Below are 21,205 nucleotides of genomic sequence, written 5' to 3' on the forward strand. Positions count from 1 at the left end.
ATCAAACAAAGACAATACCCACTTGTATCCAACCTGGCAATTAATGTTGCTCTGCCTGACAGCTCTTATACCAAAAATGTGGTCAATAATTGCTCCAAGTGGACTGAAGTACTTCTTGTTCCACATTACCTTCACTGTGACCACCAACTTCTTGTTATGAATCTAGGTCCAAGAGGGTTATCCAAAAATTGTCATGAACAATGGCCATCAGCTTTTGAGTTACAAGTTTTAGAAATGCTGACGTGGTGTATTTTTCAGAGACATACATACACCTAGGTACTGACCAAGGGAAACGGTACAGGGTTTCAATTGTTCTCAGAAGAGTTGGATGCAGAACTGTCATGCTAAGGCTCCATAGAGCAATCTACTTTCAACTGGCATGCTATCAAGTGACTCCACATTATTCCATGGGGTCGTCTCCATTACAGCATGAGTCTACTATGCAACTCATGCTGCCTGTGAGTGAACATCAGCCTCTAAGTCCTGAGCCTCAGTCTTGTGTGTCAATTCAACAGCAGTGGAACAAGACCATTCCATGCATATGAGCCCATGTTTGCTGCTAGTAAATGGGTGCATATGAAGCATGAAGGATATGTGCCCAAGGATATGGTAATCAGTGAAGCTGGGAAATCTTCATTCTGAACGTCTGACAGCAGCATCCATAATGCTGATCATTCAGCATCAACTTCAGCTCTGCCACCCAACAACAATATAGCTATTGCTGTTTGTGGCAATGACACTAGCAATACTGGAGGATCAACTATTGCTGTCAGTAATGCCAACAATAATGTAGCATCAACTGTCACTGCCAATTATATTATTGGTGCTGGTATTCTTCACAGCACTGACAATGCTAACATAAAATGGAAGACAAGTGGGTGTTGGATGGGTGCTGGATGTCTTGGCTGACTACCTCCTTTATCAGCGGGAAGAAGCTGAGTGGTATGTGTTTGTATAGAAATATCACAAGTATACCATAACCTACTCCCAAAACCAACATACAAGACAGGCCACAGGTTATCTGCAAAAGACCAGAAGCAACAGATTGATTGATTGACCAAATAACATCATCCTGAAACAAGTAGTTGCAACCACAAGCCTAGAAGATGCATAGATCTTGGACACCACCAAGCAATGAAACAATTTCAATATAGAATTGACCAAAAATTTTATATAGCTTACCTAAGATTCCACATTCATTTGACCACATAACTTCTGAAAAATATGATACTGAATACTCTTAATAGGGACCCTTGTGTCTTCTACAAGAACCCACAAATAAACAAGTGACTCATTTCCTGAAGACCATGCCTACCACAGGGTTCCTGCACATTAAGGACAATAAAATTCCATGACTTTTCCAGGGTTTTTTCATGACCAATTTTGAAACTCCATGGCCTTGTTATTCATTACATTTTTAATTATATCACTACATTGCCAATTTTATCTTTTTAATTTAGTAAACAATGCAATGCAGACCTAAGATCAAGCCTTGCTATGGGTTTGAAAGCTTTACTAATGCAGTAAACACCCCCTCCCCAACCCAAGCGTTAGTAAATGGAGAGGAACTGTACATGGATGAGGAAATGGCACTGCCCAAAAAGATGTTCTTGTCCTTTTCCTTTCATCCACAAGGTGTTCAGATGGGAAGAACTATAAATAGATTTCAGATGGTTATATGGTGTATGTATGTTTAAGACAGATTGAACATTTTTAGAAGCTCTGCCACCAAGGGATTTGAACCCTGACCTGTGCATGCATAATCACAAAGTCAAGATGCTAGCGACTGAGCTACGTGCGATGGTTCAAAAGGACTGTACACCAGAAGCAACTTGTACGGTCCTTTTGAACCATCACACGTAGCTCAGTCGCTAGCGTCTTGACTTCGTGATTATGCATACACAGGTCAGGGTTTGAGTCCCTTGGCAGAGCTTCTAAAACGTTCTATATGGTGTATGTATACTTTGACTTGGACAACCCACTTATATGGGAGAAAAGGCCTTAGGGTATATTTATATACTAGCGCTTCAACCCATTACTGTCTCCCTTGAGCAAAGGGAGATGAAGCATGTAAGGTCAGCATTTGCCATAGATTGGTCAATATACGAGTTCTGAACTCTCATTTTGGAGGGTAATAGCTGTTGATCATGAGTCTAGAACATGATCCAAGACCATGAATCAATCACATTCACTTGATATACAGATAGGGAGCTTGACTTTACTAATAAAACTCAGTAAAGAAATTGGGCTCTGGTCATGTTTACTGCATTCTACACATGATAACTTATATCTTTTCATGGCCTCTTTCAATATCACAGTATCAAATGACTTCAGTCTTCACAAAGTTCCGACTTTTCTATGACTCCTGGCAATTTTATAAATTTCCACGACTTTTTCAGGCTGCGGGAACCCTGCTCCCAAAACGGCTCTTCATGACTTACTCTGCTGTTTCTAGAGGTGGTGCTGGAGCCAGAGGTGAAGGACGTGTCACTCTGGTTTGATTTGTCACCTCTTCCTTGACTCCTTCGGGCAGGTGTCGGAGGACCAGGCCGGCAATATGATATCTGCAAATATTTGTCATGAAAAATTAGGCTCTTTGCAATTCTGAAAACTTCGTTTCTTTCAAATGAACATAAATTAATAAGCCCTCTATGGTTACAGTTCATTTTTCACATATTATTCTTTCATACATACATACATATACCAATGGCTTCCCCCCCCCCTTATAAGGGGGGTAGCCAAAAAACATAGCCATAAAAACTACTCCCACCCATTCCATCCCTATCATACTCCACTCCCTTCCACCCTCTTCCTTCCCTCGTATCTTGGCACCTCCTGTATGACGGGTCATCCCTACATACATATACCAAAGGCTTTTTTCCCCCCTTATAAGGGAGGCAGCCAAAAAACAAAGGCATAAAAACTACTCCTACCCATTCCATCCCTATCACACTCCACTCCCCTCCACCCCCCCTTTTATCTTGGCACCTCCTGGATGATGGGTCATCCCTGCATCTCACCCATTGCCTGGATCAGAAGCAGTGTCACAAGAAAGCACATCCACAGCAAGGCTGCTTCATTAAATCAGCGACCCCCCGCCCTTCTCCATTCTTTCTAATGAATATAAATTAATGAGCCCTGTATGTATTGTCAATTTGGTTACAGTTCATTTTTCACATATTATTCTTTCATGATTTACACTAAAATCACTACACAAAATATGGTGACAAATGCCACTACTGTATATCTCCATGCCTATTGTAGAAGGTGACTCAATGGGACAAAATGTGGGGACTAGGGATCCCCTACTCTGCATTTTTCTTTCATGAAAACTCAAGGCATGAGGGTATAGGAGCCAGACTAACCAGAAACTAGTAACCAAGTCATTGAATGTGTAAAGTGGAGAGGGGAGACCATGAATGAAGAAGTTAAATAGTGCAGGTGAAAGTAACACTCCTTGGGGAACTCCATGGTACAGTCTTTTGATACCAGATAACTGGTTATACTGAAATACCCCCAATGACTTTCAACTACGAAATGTGTTAGCCATTTCATATCATTGCTGTAGATGTCTATCTCAGTGATCATTTTTGATACTGTCTGGAGACTTTATCCAATACCTTGTTTATGACTACTATCACTGTAAACCTCACCACACAACCTCACAACATTAAAACTACACCCAAAGACCTTTATTACGCACAGATACTCTCTTCTCTTCCTCCACAACCACCAAATACCAGCCTCCGGAAACATATTCATAATCATATCACTCACCGCTCCATTAACACACTGAAAGACAACACACTGCTGCATGCCAGACCCCCTGATATCCACCCTTCTGAATCCTCTCTCCCACGAAAGGACAGAGTCCACTTGGCCAGACTGCGATGCGGTCACCACCCAGCACTTCTAAGCTACCAGAAGAGGCTGGACGACCGTGTTGTGAACAGCTGCCCAGGATGTAACACTTCACCCCATACCATACAACACATAATGGAAGACTGCATTATACACAATCATGCACGCAAACAACACAACATACACTCTATAAAGGATTTGTGGGAAAACCCAGTTTCGGCTGTGGCCTTCCTTGGGGAGACGGGACTGCTCGGACAGACAGTCTAGGGAACGACAACAACAACAACAACAACAACCTCACCACCACAGAGGGACCAGAAAAGGAAGAGTTAGCAATAGATTTAAGGGAACAAAAACAGTAAAAAGCATCTCATCATTCCTTTACAAGAAGAGATTTTACCCTAAAAATGATAAATGATACATGACTTTGGTCTATAACCATGTCCCAAAACAGTCCCCAAAATATTGACTTATCTATTCTATTCATGGAAGCTCACTAGATGAGCAGGTTATGGCGTCGTTACTTGCGGCAAAGGTCGAGGTGAGGGCGGTTCAAATCCTGCCAACGGCAAAGTTGAACCAAGGGCATGGTTCATTAAATTCCACGCTACAAAGCACTCAGTGAGGGGCACCGTCCTAGCCTCCCGATGGGGGTGTGTGTGTGTGCGTGTGTGTGTGACGTTAAGCCATATCATCATCTATTTACTGAGAGCCTTTTCCTTCTTATAGGGGGGGGGTAGCCAAGCAGAAGCATGTACCAATTCCCACCCATTTCACTCCATTCCACCCCTCCCACCTCAGCTCCTCATGCCCACTGTCCCGGGTGAAACACAATGCAGCAAGACAGTAGATCCACAGCAAGGCTGCTTCACTTAATCAGCGATTTCCCCCCCCCCTCTTTGTCCCATCATGTAGAAAGAGAAGATGGGGAGAATTCTCTTCAGGATGTGTCAAAATATCATTCACACATAAGCACTCCTTACCCCCAATCCCTCCCTTCCTTGTACCACCGGGAAAAGGAAAAATAATAATAATAAATAAATAAATAAATAAATAAATAAAAATGCTATACTTTCTCTTTTATTCAGTGCAAGTGAACAAAATGAAAACACTTACTGAAAGCCTCTTTGATTTTCTTTCTGTGGAGTCATCAAAGGCTTCAAGATCTGGGAGTGACACTTGGGAGCTGGACTTTCGTTTCCGAAGGTTGTATGCTGGTGAATCAAGACCAAGGTTCTCTGTTGCAGCTGTGAGCTCATTGATATTCTGTTTGTCAGCTGGATTGCCATTCTGTGGGAAGGAGTTCATAATTTTTCAGTCAGCTATGAAGGAACGTTCTTACATTAACTCTACATACATACATACATACATATACAGAGGGCTTTTTCCCCCCTTACAAGGGAGGTAGCTCAACCACACACATTCTTTCCATCCATCACCCCTCCCTCCCTCCCTCTTTTCTTGGCTCCTCCTGGATGACGGGTCATCCCTGCTTCTTGCCCACTGCCCTTGGTCAGAAGCAATGTAGCAAGACACAGCACATCCACAGCAAGGCCTCTTCATTTAATCAGCAACCCTTCCTCATGCAGAGAAGAGAAGATAGAGAGAAATCCTTTCAGGCTGCATCAAAATATCATTCACACATACAGTACTGCCTCTCATTAACGGACGTTAATTAACTGTGTTTGTGGTGTTTTCGGTGTTGTTGTTTAGTGCGTGCAATCACCATGCCACCCAAAAACCACTCCAAATCAACGGATTATTCACATCAACAGACACCGTCACCCCCCTTTTAGTCTGTTAATGAGAGGTAGTACTGTACTTCCTCATGCCCCCATCCCCCACCCTCTCCCTTCCATGCATCACAGCATCATCCATACTCAACCATTCTCCACTTAACCCTATCTTCTGTCTTCTCCCTTCCTTCTTTAACAGACATTCCACTTTTTCCCAATGCCCCTTTTACCCCATCCATCCATCTCATCCTTGGTCGCTCCCTCATATTTACTTCCCCCACCTCACACCCCTCAAAAATATATACTGGCCAAAGAAAAGTAATAAATATGTATCAAATCAAATCAGCCATCCTAAGTCCACTGCTGAACAAAGGCCTCTCTCATAGCATTCCACGATTCACACAACTGTGCCAACCTCTACCACTTCACTCCTGCAAACTTCTCTATATCGTCTCTCCACCTTCTGTCTGGTCTCCCTTTTCCATGCTTCCCATCTAGCAGTGTCCACTCAGTAACATACTTGCTCCACTGCTCATCAGGGGTTCATGCTAACTTACCTTCCTAATTCCACTTCTTCCCTTTTACTGCCTCCACAATATCTTTCACTTTAGTCTGCTCTCTCACCCAACTTGTTCTCTTTTGATCTCTCATTGTTATTCCCATCACTGATCTCACCATTCTCCTCTGTGCATTGCTTAGTTTTGTCTTCATCGCCTTTATCAGTATCCAAATCTCACACCCATAGATTATTGCTGGCAGAATGCACTGATTGTAAACTTTACATTTCAAACATAAAGGTGGAGAGTCTCTCACGATTTTACTATACTTACCAAACACTTTCCAACCAATTGTAATGCGTCTTTTCATTTCATTATCATGATCTTTGGTCACTTTCACCATTTGGCCTAAATAATTATACTCTTCAACTTCTTCAACACTCTCACCATCGGTTATAATCTCTTTACTTTCTACTTTTGTGTTGAACATTACTTTGGTTTTACTCATTCATTTTTAACCCCTTCGATACAATGACGCCTACGTAGGCGTCATGAGGAGCAAGTGGGTACGTGAGGATGCCAATGTCAGCATCTTGATTATATATATTGTAGTTGTATCTGTGTGACTCCCATACTCTGTAAACTGGCTTCATCATATTTTCTATGGTTATCAAATTTCACGGGTGAAAGAGAACGAGCAATACAGCGGTAACTTTATTTTTCATAATGCGAGTATTATGACGCAACATCGCATGTCCGGCAGCTAATGCTGCCCGCGAGATTTTGGCCCGGAGTGAAGGGGTTAAACCTACTTTCAGACTCTCCATCTTCAGATCACTCAACATATCTTGAAAGTCTTTTGCTCTTTCTGAATAAGAATGTTATCCACAAATCTTAGGTGGGTAAAATATTCGCCATTAATCTTCAAATATTTCTCTTCTCAACTTTCAGAAAATCTCTTCCAAGCAAGCTGTAAATAATTTGGGCGAAATTGTATCGCCCTACCGTATTCCTTTCGTGATCTTTTTTGTAACTTTATGTAGTCGAATTATTGCGGTACCTTTCACATCAATCTTTTCAAGAACCCTCATGATCTGCTTGTTTGTACCCTTCTTGTGTGACGAGTTTAGTATTGGTGTTCTACTGAGTCAAAGGTCTTCTCATAATCTACAAAGGCTAAACAAAGAGGTATATTGTATTCTGTCATTTTCTCAATTAGTTGGTTCACTGCCTGCAAATGGTCTAGAGCTGAATATCCACTTCTAAAGCCTGCCTGTTCTCTCAGTTGGTTTCCATCTAAAACTTGACTTAGTCTATTTGTAAGGATCTTGGAGAATTATAAGTATACAAGTTTTAGATACATGATCAAATATATTGAAAACCACTGTTCTAGTCCACAGGGATGTCACCAGTTATTAAAATGTTGACAACATACATACATATATACCAAAGGCTTCTTCCCCCTTACATGAGGGGGTAGCCAAAAAGAAAAAGGCATAGAAATCTCTCCCACCCATTTCATTTCCCATATATTCCCCTCCCCTCCACCTTTCTCCCTTCCTCCTATCTTGGCACCTCCTGGATGACGGGTCATCCCTGCATCCTGTCCACTGCCCTGGGTCAGAAGCAGTGTCGCAAGACACAGCACATTCACAGCAAGGCCGCTTCACAAATTCAGCAACCCCTCCTCTCCGTCCCCTCATGCAGGAAAGGAGAAGACAGGGAGAAATCCCTTCGGGCTGCGTCAAATTCTTCCTCATACATACTTCCTCACCCCCCATCCCCCACCCACTCCCCCTCATGCATCACAGTCTCATCTATACACAACCCTTCTCCAATCACCCCAACCTTCTGTCCTCTCCCATCCTTCCTCTACAGACATTCCTCTCTTTTGTAAAGCCCCTTTCACCCCCATCCATCCATCTCATCCTAGGATGCCCCCTCATTCACTCCTTCCACCTCCGCCTTCCACACTTCTTTTACTAATCTTTCTTCACTCATTCTTTCCATGTGTCCAAACCATATAACATATATTAAATATCCCATACGGGTAGGAGGAAAAAGAGAGAAGAAGGAGGAGAGGAGAGAAGAAAGTAGGAGGAGGAAGATGAGATGGAGGAGAAAGAGGAGGAAGAGAAGAAGGAGAAGGAGGAGGAAGAAATGGAAGAGGAGCAGAGGGCAAGGGAAGAGAAGGGCATAAGTAAAGGAAGACAAAGAGGAAGGAAGGAGATAGGAGACAGGAGGAGAGGGGTGAAGAAGGAAGAAAGTAAGACAGAGAGGGAAGGAGAGGGGAGAGAGGAAGACATAGATGGGAGGAAGGGGAGAGAAGAAAGCTGGAGACAGGAGGAGAGAATGGAGCAGGGAGAAAGAAGGGAGGAGAAGAGGAGGAGGAGGAGGAGGAGGAGGAGGAGGAGGAGGAGGAGGAGGAGGAGGAGGAGGAGGAGGAAGAATTTGGTCATTCCAGGATTACTCTTGAACTCACCGGTAACAGGTCATCAGAAAGATCCTTATATTGCAGCTCCAAACAGTAGGAGGAACGCATATGTGGAGGGTAGAGGGAATTCCTCCGCTGCAGTTCTGAGAGGCGGTTCCTGTCTTGATCTTCGGTTTTGCATAAACCCATCTGGGAATACAAGACACAGTTTCAGTCACTGGTTCTCAAATTTTTTCCATCTTTTCCTCTTTCTTCTCATTTAAACACCAGATTTCTCCTTTCACATGAATGAAGAAAAAAGTACCCAAAAACAAAATTCAGTGCTTAATATCATACATACATACATATATACCAAGGCTTTTTCCCCCTTACAAGGGGGGTAGCCAAAAAGAAAAAGGCATAAAATCACTCCCACCCATTCCATCCCTGAACACACTCCACACCCCTCCACCCTCCCTCTTATCTTAGCACCTCCTGAATGACGGGTCATCCCTGCACCCTGTCCACTGCCCTGGGTCAGAAGCAGCGCCGCAAGACACAGCACATCCACAGCAAGGCCGCTTCATTAAATCGGCGACCCCCCTCTCCGTCCCCCCATTGCATAAAATGAGAGGACGGGGAGAAATCCCTTCGGGCTGCGTCAAATTTATATCATAACATGATAAAAAAAAAAAATTAAAAAAATTCCTTCATGCAATTCAGTATGTATTTACCTAATTGTATTATACAGGAAGGGGAGCTATTGCATACTTATTTTATCCAATTTGTTCCAGATATCCACCACTCTGTGTGGAAACTCACCCCCCCCCCAGATCTCTTCTATAACTATTCTTTTTGAGTTTCTTTTCATGTCCCTTATTTTTCTTTTATCCCACTTTAATAAGTCCCACCCATTCCATCCCCACATACTCCACTCCCATCCACTCCCCTCTCTCCCTCTTATCTTGGCTCCTTGTAGATGATGGGTCATCCCTGCATCTTGCCCACTGCCCTGGGTCAGAATCAGTGTCACAAGACACTTCCTTGTAAGGAGGAAAAAGCCCTTGCTATGTATTTACCTAGTTTACCTAGTTATATTTTGCAAAAGAAGAGCTATGCTCGTAGAGACCCATAGTTGTATCTTTCCACGTCCAGTTCTTTCTTAAAGTCATGTATAGTTTTAGCACTCACTGTTTTCTCTTTCAATCTATTCCATGTATCTATCTCTCTGTGTGGAAAGCTATTATTTTTCAAATCTCTTCTGTAACTGTCCTTCTTAAGCTTCTTCTTGTGTCCCCTTGTATCTCTTTTGTCCCATTTAAGTATGTATGCATGAATGTATGTGTGTGTGTGCATATATATATATATATATATATATATATATATATATATATATATATATATATATATATATATATATATATATTACAAAGGATTACTAAGGCAAAGCATACCGACAGGAGACCTTTTGATCCATATCTAGGTCGGATGCAAAAAAAAAATCATATTAATAATAAGATAATAAATAAAAACTATGATAATGTAAATAACAAATAAAATACATAAATAAATGCATAGGTATAGTTAAATAATAAACAAACAGGTAAATAGTAAATAATAATAAATTGACATATACATACATACATACATATACCAAGGCTTTTTCCCCCTTCCAAGGGAGGTAGCCACAAAAGGAAAGGCATAAAAACACTCCCACCCATTTCATCCCTAAATACACTCCACACCCCTCCCACCCTTCCTCTCATCTGAGCACCTCCTGGATGACGGGTCATCCCTGAACCCTGCCCACCGCCCTGGGTCAGAAGCAGTGTCGCAAGACACAGTACATCCACAGCAAGGCCGCTTCATTTAATTCATTTAATCATTTAAAGTTGACATATAACTAATAATAAATGAAAATCAGACAGACAAATGATAACAAAACAAAAACAAATAATATAAGATAAATTATAATCATTACAGCATCTTACTTAGATATTTATCTAAATGATTCTTAAAGCTTCGAACTGAACTACATTGCACTACCTGTGCAGGAAGTTTATTCCATTCATTAACTACACGGTTGGCAAAGTTGTTTCTACCTACTTCCAAATTGAATCTATTTCCGGACAGTTTGAGACCCTTGTTTCTTGTCTGATTCTCATTCAATGTAAAAATTTGGTCACTTTTGATGTTGTCAATTCCCTTTAGAATTTTAAAGACCTGTATCAAGTCACTTCTGAGTCTACGCTTTTTTAGGGAAAACAGATTCATATATATATATATATATATATATATATATATATAGACATATATATAGACATATATATACATATATATATATATATATATATATATATATATATATGAACAAGCATATCACCTCACCTTCATTTCTGCCATGTATTTATTACTGAATAACTCATCTTCATCTTCATCTTCACAGGTGAAAAGGTGTTCTATTCCCCTGGGAACAGACCTCTTCAGAGATGATGACGGGTTATTTTCTTTTCCCTCATTTTTGGTACTAGCTGAACGTCCCCCTGCAGTGGTTGTGGTCACTTCTGTAGCCTTTTTCATGACGGCAGGTTTTGCTGTAACTTTCTCATTTCTTGGTTTTAGGACATTTGAATCAGAGGCGGTTCTCCTTGATGCATTCCTTGTATTTGGTGGGCAGTGACTAGCCTGAAATAAGCAATTAAATGAGTATCAATGATCAAAGTTAGGGAAAACTATACTAGCAGTATATTACTCAAAACATCTATAACAACCCATCTTCTATAACACAAAAACACATTACGATCACTGAACAACCTCCAAGACAGAGTGCCAAAGTCAATACTCTAACAACCCCAAGACATAAACCCCACAGAAAAACCCTCCCACACCTGATAAGAATCACACAAGGAACTAAGATAAAGGAGATAACAAACAAGTGTTGGACAGGCATGGAATGGATGAGGTGCAGGTATGCGACTTGGCTGGCCACTTCCCTGATGAGGGGAAGGAGGACTTCAGTATGTATCATTCTAGAGGAAATTGTGATCCAACCATCCTCACTTACCTGCTTAGAAATAGATTCTCTCCTTGTTGAAGATTTCTCAGGCATCAGGCTAAGACGTAGATTCTCCTCTCGTCTAGCATCGTCAGGGTGCAGGAACCTCCCACTCCCACTCAAATTGGTATCTGATACGGCTCCTCTCACTTTTGCATAGCTTGGGGTCAACACAAGGGGACCCTGGAGACATACAAAGTAGTTATATCATCAAACATAAAATGACTAGGTATATGTTTAGATTAACCTGGTGAATATCATGTTTCTTACTTCTTAAATATCTATCTATATACCAGTAATTGGTGAGGAACAGTGTGGTTTTAGGACAGGTAGGGGATGTGCAGATCAGATATTTGTGGTAAGACATATGTGAGAAAGCTATAGGAAAAGGTAAGGATGTTTTTTGGGCTTTTATGGATCTGGAAAAGGCTTACAACAGGGTAGACAGGAAGGCAATGTGAAGGTACTGCAGATATATGGGATAGGAGGAAAGCTGTTAAGAGCAATCAAGAGTTTTTATGAGAGTAGTAGAGCTTGCGTCAGGATTAGAAATGGAGAGAGTGAATGGTTTGAAGTAAAGGTGGGACTTCATCAGGGGTGTGTTATGTTACCCTGGCTGTTCAATCTTTACACAGATGGGGCGGTGTGAGAGGTGAATGCAAGGGTAGTGGGTCAGGGATTGGAAATGATTAAAGAAAATGGAGAAAAGTGGGAGGTGAGCCAGCTGTTGTTTGCTGACGACACTGCACTTGTACCAGGATCAGAGGAAGGATTGAGGAAGTTAGTGACAGAGTTTGAGGTGTGTGAAAGAAGGAAGCTGAAGATAAATGTGGGAAAAAATAAGGTGATGAGATGTACAAGGGGAGAGAGTGACAGTAGGCTGGAAGTGAGCATTAAGGGTGAGAAACTGGATGCGAATGTGACAGGAAAGGGAGGAATGGGGGTGGAGGCAGAATGTAGATTGAGAGAAGCGAGTAAATGCATTGGTGGATTAAAAAGTGTAATTAGAAATAGACATTTGGGAATGGATACTAAGAGGAGGTTATATGAAGGAGTGATTGTGCCAACAGCAATGTACGGGGCAGAAACATGGAACATGAGAGAGGAAGAGAGGAATTTGAATGTGTTTGAGATGAAATGTCTGAGAAGTATGACAGGGGTTACTAGGCTAGAGTGAGAAATGAGGAGGTGAGGAGGAGAACAGGGGTGGAAAGGAGCTGGGAGATAGGGCTGATGAAAGAGTATTAGGATGGTTTTGACACATGGAAACAATGAGTGAAGAAAGATTAGTAAAAGAAGAGTGGAAGGCGGAGGTGGAAGGAGTGAATATGAGGGGGCGTCCTAGGATGAGATGGATGGATGGGGTGAAAGGGGCTTTACAAAAGAGAGGAATGACTGTGGAGGAAGGATGGGAGAGGACAGAAGGTAGGGGTGAATGGAGAAGGGTTGTGTATAGCTGAGGCTGTGATGCATGAGGGGGAGTGGGTGGGGGATGGGGGGGTGAGGAAGTATGTATGAGAAAAAATTTGATGCAGCCCGAAGGGATTTCTCCCCGTCTTCTCCTTTCCTGCATGAGGGGACGGAGAGGGGGGGGTCGCCGAATTTATGAAGCGGCCTTGCTGTGGATGTGCTGTGTCTTGCGACACTGCTTCTGACCCAGGGCAGTGGACAGGATGCAGGGATGACCCGTCATCCAGGAGGTGCCAAGATAGGAGGAAAGGAGGAGGGTGGAGGGGAGGGGAATATATGGGAAATGAAATGGGTGGGAGTGATTTCTGTGCCTTTTTCTTTTTGGCTACCCCCCATGTAAGGGGGAAAAATCCTTTGGTGTATGTATGTATGTATGTATGTAAGTATATACCAAAAGAATTTTTCCCCATATAAGGGAGCCCTTGCTGTGGATGTGCTGTGCCTTGCTACATTGCTTCTGACCCAGGGCAGTGGGCAAGAAGCAGGGATGACCTGTCATCCATGAGGAGCCAAGATAAGAGGGAATGAGGTGGGGGTGAATGGGAGTGGAGTATGTGGGGATGGAATGGGAATGAGTGGATTTTATGCCTTTGTTTTCTGGCTACCCCCTTTGTAAGGGGGAAAAAAGCCTTTGGTATATATATGTGTGTATATGGGAAGCCAAGTGAAAGACACATAATTACTCCCACCCACCACCCTTTCCTCCATTTCATCTTAGCGCCTCGTGGATGACAGGTCATCCCTGCATCCTGCCCGCTGCCCTGGGTAAGAGGCAACACACCAAGACACAGTACATCCACAGCAAGGCTGCTTCACACAACTGGTAAGCTCCCCTTTCCGTCCCCTCACAATGGGGAAGATGGGGGAGAAATCCCTTCGGGCTGCGTCAAAATATCATTCATACATAAGCACCCCATACTCTCCCTCATCCCTTCCTTGCTCAACAGACATTCCCCTCTTGCTCAATGTCTCCTTCACCCCATCCATCCATCTCATCCTTGGTTGTCCCCTCAAGGTCATTCCCCCCAGCCCTGCCTTCCACACCTCTTTTACTAATCTTTCTCCACTTATTCTTTCCATGTGTCCAGACCATTCCAATACTCTTTCCTCATCCCTACCTGCCACCTCCTTTTCCACTCCCCCTCTCCTCCTCCTCACCACCTCATTTCGCACTCTATCCAACCTAGTAATCCCTACCACATCTGACATTTTATCTCGAACTTTCAAACTTTTCCTCTCTGCCTCTCTTAAAATCCAAGTCCCTGCCCCACACAATATACATACATACGTATACCAATGGCTTTTCACCCCTTACGAGGGAGATGGCCAAAAACAGACATAAAATCCACTCCCACCCATTCCATCCCCACACACTCAACCCCCCATTCACCCACCCATCTCCCTCCCTCTAATATTGGCTCCTCCTGGATGACAGGTCATCCCTGCATCTTGCCCATTGCCCTGGGTCAGAAGCAATGTAGCAAGGCACAGCATACAATGTATCTTAAATATAACTATGCCCTGGGTCAGAAGCAATGTACCAAGACACAGCATACAATGTATATTAAATATAACTAAGTATATCATTTCTATTTATCCAACACTTTCAGTCTTTACAGGTAAAGAATTAAGATTGAGGTTAAAAGAACATATAGTGTAAAAACAGGCCAATTTTCCAGTGGGATTTTTGTACATGTAAGACAACAATCGTATCACTACACCATGAAAACCATAACATCCAATTCTAGTATTGAGAAAAAGTATCTTTCACATTAAACAATCCTTAAAACACAATGTGAATTTAAGCATTGGAGTGTTTAAGTTGGATGGTTTTATAACTTGGAAAATTGTATATAATTCAGGAAGCCAAGCAGATAATATATATATACATATATATTTTTTTTTTTTTTTTTTTTGGGGGGGGGGCTTGAGGTGAAGGTGGGGCTGAACTAGGGTTGTCGCATCACCATTTTTGTTCCACATGTACATGGATAGGGTGGTGTGGGAAATAAACAGAAGGGTGCTGGTAGATGAAAGTGGAATAAAGTTGGGATGACCAAGTTGTTATTTTCAGATGACATTGCACTTGTAGCAGTCAGAGGAAAGACTGAAATAGTTGGTGGTAGAGCTTGGGAGGGTACTGACAAGAGAAAGCTGAAAGCTGTGAGCAAAAGTAAGGCGATGAGATGTACTAGGGATGAAGGTAGCAGAGTTACAGGTGAAAAAGTGGTTAAAAAGTGAGATGGGAAACAAGTTTGTTTTTTTGGGTCATATGTACCAGGGAAAGAAGGAGGTGGGGGGAAGGGGGGCAGACTATAGAGTCAGGGAAGCAAGTAAATGTCTTTGGGAATTAAAAATGTCACAAAAAATAAGTATCTGGGAATGAATGCAAACAGAATTTATTTATGTACCAGTGATTGTGCCCACAACACTGTATGGGGCAGAGATTTGGAATTTCAGGGAGACAGGAGCCTACACATGTTCGAGATAAAGTATTTAAGAAGTATGATTGGGGTAATGAGAATGGATAGTGAGAGAAGTTAAGGTGAGGAAGAGAGTAGGTGTGGAAAGAGATGGTTGATGGGGTTTGAAAAAAAAAAAATAATAATAATAATAATACTGGGATGGTTTGAGTATATGAAAAAGATGAGTTAAGAAAGACTAACAAAAAGTGTGGAAGGCAGAAGTACTCTTTGGTATATGAATGTATATATGTATAACCTATTTCTAAGATGTTAAGGGGTAGGGGGTAGGGGGTGGGGGGTGGGGGGCAGGATATAGGAAATACACCAGTATTTCATAATACCTACCCCAAGGCTATCCCTGTCCCACTGTTTCTTCATTTCTCGCATTCTTCTGTCCGCAAGAGCGACCTGTGCTTCCAAGCTATTTTTTTCTTGAGTTATTCTCCTCATACTGACTTCAGCTTCTGCCAATTTTTCCTTCAGTGGCTGAGTCATGTGAACTTGTTTATCTTTCTCTCTCTTTTCTGCTTCTAAAGTTTCACTCAACTTCTTGATGTGTTCTCGATACTGAGATGCCTGACCACCAGGGTAAAAAGAAGCAAAGGTTTAAGTATAAATCGTCGTTACAAAGTCCAAGAAATCAACAAATTTGCAAGAACAATAATGACATGAAAAAGCTCCAACAACCAAAATTATTTCTAATCCTCCTAGAAAAATCAATCTCCCACCTTTCCTACACCGTCAAACTATGTAACACTTCCTATAATCTACCAAACCAAAAACTCCACTTATTCCTATGATAATATCTAGTCCAAACCAGTTCCCAACTGTCTACATTAACCAATTAAAATACTTTAATTTCAAAAGAAAAACTAATGATAGGGGAATGAACAATTTATGTTCTTTTTCATATAATATGCAAAAAAGTGAACATCACCCTTACTGTCCCAACTATCAAGTGTTAAACTTACCTGCACTGAATATTGTTCTTTAGCTTCTTTCTGGTCTTTTAATTCTATCATAGTCTCCTGCAGCTTCTTCTTCATACATTCATACTTTCGATGGAAAAGCTTATCATCCTCGCTTTTCTTCTCCACGTCTACCAGTATTTTCTGTATTTCACTGTGATGTTTTTCTTTCTGTAAACAAAAATGAAGAACTTCTTTAGCCTATGTAAACCTCACCTGGTGACATTTGAAATGACTAAAATCTACTGAATCCTTTGCAAGCTGTTCCAAATGTGACCTACTTTCTATGTACACGTCCATATCCCATCTCAAATATATCTTTTCATCTACGGGACTGCAAAATGAAATTGACAACCCAAATACTAGGGTTTTGCTTGGAGCCTTCTTCCCAGCCCCTATTATGCATTGACTTTTTGTAGGAGGAATATAAAGAGCAAAGCAAAATCCCAATCAGTCGTTTTTTATGACACGCATGGGAAACAAAGTGGAAGAATTCTTATGCAATTCAACATATTACAAAACCTACCTGAGTCTTCAAGGCAGCGGTAATACATGCTTTGTTCTTTAATTTCTCTGCTTTCAGTTCTTCCTTTAAACTATCAATGGTTTTCTCTTCCTCCCTCTTCACCCTCATCGATTCTTCATTCGCCAAACTCACAAGCTTCTCCTGGTCCACCATACGAGCTTCCAATCCTCGCAATTTCTGCACCTCCATGTCACGCTCATTTGTTACCGTCTTCAGCTGTGAAACAAGTTCAGTAATTTGTCAAGTTTCATATAAAATACAGAAAAATATACAAAGATGTCAACTAACATCACAGTCAGATGAAAGAAAGAGTTAAGTAAGAGAAACTATATATTTCGATTGGTAACTACTGAAGAGGATTGCAGTTAGCAATTGAAATATATAGTTTCGCTTACTTAACTCTTTCTTTCGTCCGACTGTGGTGTTAGTTGTGATTTACAAATGTGTTACTATATTTCTCACCAGTGATACAAAGATGTGCTTGACTTTTTGTAGAAGGAACATACAGAAAGCAAGATCCCTAGTCCCATCACTCTATCTCACTTAGTTGCCTTTTACATGCATGAAAAACAGTGGCAAAATTCTTTCATCCCCCATCACAGGAGGAACCAGAAGCAGAAGATGTAGTAAAGAATAGGTTCAAGGGAGCTTAAAGGAGGGACAGTTGTAGTACAAAAATGTCATCATTCCTCTATGAGTAGATATTTCCAACTCTAAAATCAACAAATGATGGTTAACTCTAGTTCCCTATACAGAAGTACTGACTGCAAAGTAACATGCAATCAATACTTTAGCAAGTCTTACTTCATACACAAAATACCTGCACCTTACCTGCAGCTTTAATTCATGGCATTTGGCAATAAGATCATTAATGGCAGTTGAATTTTCAGCCTCTTTCTTCTGAAGTTTCTCTGAAACTATGCCTCTGTCCCTATGCATGTCCTCAACCTTCACGCTTAAACTCAATTTCTCATCCTCCAGGCACTTGATCTATAAAATGAACATAAATATAAATCCTAGTGTTCAGACACAGAACATAAGTTATGCCAATCAATCTAAGGCCCTCAGCCTCTTGCAGAGGACATGCAGTCTTCAGGTAACCAGCGACAGCCTTGGAACAGCACCACAAGACACTCAGGGAGGATATATTATGCTGTCATCTAGGGAATGTTACTGTGGGTAATTTTAGTATAAGGTGTAATGTGTCTTCTGTGAAGTGGTTACATCTGGTACAGTTTGAATGAAAGAATATAACATAGTCCACACCTTCTAACTTCAAGGTTGACTTTTGTAACAAACTAAACAAAATCTTACCTACTTATATTCATATATAATCCATAAAGGGCTTAATCAATTTCAATCATTGAAATTACCAAATTGATGTAAGAAACAAATCATCATATTAATAGAATACTGGAAGAAATACTTTGAAGAACTGGTAAAAAAAATGAGCAAGGATAATTAAGTTGAAGTGTCAACAATTGAAACAGAATGAAAATAACCAAAACAATTACCTTATCCTTTAGATTCTCAACTGTGCTATCAAAATTAACCTCTTGTTTGATTGTGTTCTTCTTTAATTCCTCTAAGGCAGATATATGTTCGCTCTTCATACTCTGTATCATGTCCTTCAGTTCTCCTGCTTCTTTTTCGTGAGCAATTTTCTCAGTTGAGAGGGTTTGATTTAGTTCAGATAACTAACATGGAAAACAAATAAAACAATCATTAGTTCAAGATTACACACACACACACACACATATGTCTGGAACGGGCTGAACAGTGAAACAGTAAATGCCAGAACTATACACGAGTTTAAAACCAAACTGGCCATGGAAAGATACGAAAACGGGTCATAATGAGCATAGCTCCTGTCCCGTAAAATACAACTAGGTAAATACACACACAAAACTGAATCAACAGGTGGTATTCAAGGAAAGCTATTGAAATGGATGGAAGATTTCTTGTACAGAAGAAAAATGAGGGTAGTACTTAGAGACAAATACTCGTCCTGGGAAGAAATGATAAGAAGAGTCCCACAAGGTTTGGTAGTAGCTCTGATGGTTTACCATATATATAAATGACATGGATGAAGGTGTGGAATGTTATATGAACTTCTTTGCAGATGATGCAAAACTACTAAAGAAAGTAAGTACAGATGAAAACTGTGAATCACTACAGCAAGACCTGGATAAAGTTTGGGAATGGAGTCAAAAGTGGGAAGTGAACTTCAACATCAAGAAATGTAGTATTATGGAATTTGGAAAAAGTAAAAATAGAATATCAGGACAATATAAAATTGACACAAAGAGGGTTAAAAGTTAGCTCAGAAAGGGACGTAGAAGTAATTATCAGCAAAGACATGTCACCAGACAAGCATATCAACAAAAATAGTCAGAGAAACCTTCAATTTACGAAGATTAATGAAAGTGGCCTTTGACTACATGGATGAGGAAATGGTAAAGAAAATATTAGTTACACAACAACTTTCCACACACCTATATTTTCCCCTCTCCATTCCCTTGTATTCGAGGCCTCTTTCACAACATCCATCCATCCATCCATCCCACTCTTGGTCTTCCCTATCTGCCAACTCTCTTTTTACCTTCAGTCTCTGCCTCACCTTCTCATCGCTCACTTTATCCATTCTCGTAACCCCCACCACACTTCTTAAGCACTTCATCTCAAATACATTGAAACTCCTCCTTTCTGCCTCACTTAAATTCAGTCTCTGTCCCCATAAGTGTCAAGGGCACAATCACCCCCTTCATACAGTCTTCTCCTTTCTCATCCCCAAATACCCATTTCTTACGACACTTTTCAATATCCCAAGAGTTACTTGCTTCCTTTTCCCTATAATTTATCTCTACCCCAATTCCTTTTCTCCCTCCTATGGTGGCCACCAATACTTAGAGCTCTTCACTTCCTCTAGCCTCTCTCCATTAAAATTCATCTCCTACTCAATGCCACCCTCCCCTTACACATCTCATCACCTTTTTTTTGTCCACGTTTACTTTCAGTTTTCTCCGGTCACATAACCCCCAAAACAAGTCCACCATTGGCTGTCTCGGTCCTTCCCATGGTGCAACCACATAGACCAGACACTGGAACACCTCATCCTATACTGCCCCACATTGATAATCCTTAAACAATAACACAATATTCCAGATGCAAGGCATTGCTATACCACCTCAAGGACATATGATCCCAAAGGGATTATACCTAGTCTCTGGATTCAGCCAAGAAACTTGCTTATATAGATAGAAACTACAAAAAGCACAGGGCACTTTGGTACTTACCTTCCCATTGATGGAATTCATGTACTCGTCAGATTTTAACTTGGCACCATCAAGAGCAGCAGTTAATTCAGCAATCTGCTTCTCGTATTTTTCCTTCAAGTCTTCGATTATCTTCTCCTTATCGGTAATTATATCTTGTAATGAACTTTCAACCTTTTTGGATTCTTCTTCTACAGTTTTCAATTTCTGAGTCAACTCGGAGTACTTCTGTTCATTTGCCGTAAGTGCAGTTGCATTCTCTGTTGCCATCTTTTCATTCAACTGAACCTGTTCTGTCAGCTGTACCTTCACACTGCCCAACTCTTCTTCGTTTGCGGAAGATTTCACTGACAAAGCTTCATGCTCAGTCATCAGATTCATCAATTTTTCATGTAGAGAAGTCTTCTCTTGATTTAAATTCTCAACTTGGGACTGAACTACTTTGATCTGAAATATTTCAAGTGATATGCATTATATACCAAGGGCTTCTCCTTTGATCTGAAATATTTCAGTGATATGCATTATATACCAAGGGCTTCTTCCCCTTTATAAGGGGGGGTAGCCAAGTCAAGGAATGCACCCTCTCCCCCCACCCATTCCACCACCTTGGTTTCCCTCTTTTCTTAGCTCCTTATAGAGGATACTTCCTATACTATACTTTTATGCATTAGTGTATGTATGTATGTATGTCTGTTTATATATAAATATATATATATATATACTATATATATATATATATATATATATATATATATATATATATACATATATATATATATATATATATATACATATATATATATATATATAAGTCAAACCACACAACCATCCAAAATCCATTCACCTCCCTAACACCTCATGGATGAAAAGTTGTTCCTATCCCAGCCATAATATTCAAGTTAAAATCAATGCAGCAAGACACAATGCCTTCCAGGTTAG

At 40.9% G+C, this 21,205-nt stretch overlaps 1 protein-coding gene across 9 annotated transcripts in view; it reads right to left on the reverse strand.

The window, feature by feature from the left end:
* LOC143018296 (uncharacterized) overlaps positions 1–21,205 on the reverse strand; it is a 78,775-nt gene that overhangs the window by 15,534 nt on the left and 42,036 nt on the right. For all 9 annotated transcript variants that reach the window (XM_076173641.1, XM_076173640.1, XM_076173636.1 and 6 more), the window contains 11 exons: positions 20,288–20,713; positions 18,506–18,688; positions 17,823–17,981; positions 16,992–17,207; positions 16,469–16,636; positions 15,843–16,073; positions 11,572–11,745; positions 10,896–11,192; positions 8,577–8,717; positions 4,978–5,151; positions 2,442–2,564 (listed from right to left, as the gene is read on the reverse strand). In XM_076173641.1, coding sequence (XP_076029756.1) covers positions 2,442–2,564; positions 4,978–5,151; positions 8,577–8,717; positions 10,896–11,192; positions 11,572–11,745; positions 15,843–16,073; positions 16,469–16,636; positions 16,992–17,207; positions 17,823–17,981; positions 18,506–18,688; positions 20,288–20,713 — 2,292 coding nt within the window. The remainder of the gene's footprint in view (positions 1–2,441; positions 2,565–4,977; positions 5,152–8,576; positions 8,718–10,895; positions 11,193–11,571; positions 11,746–15,842; positions 16,074–16,468; positions 16,637–16,991; positions 17,208–17,822; positions 17,982–18,505; positions 18,689–20,287; positions 20,714–21,205) is intronic.

The sequence above is a fragment of the Oratosquilla oratoria genome, chromosome 34, assembly GCF_046742065.1.
Source record: "Oratosquilla oratoria isolate Oo_2021 chromosome 34, ASM4674206v1, whole genome shotgun sequence".
Lineage (NCBI taxonomy): Eukaryota > Metazoa > Arthropoda > Malacostraca > Stomatopoda > Squillidae > Oratosquilla > Oratosquilla oratoria.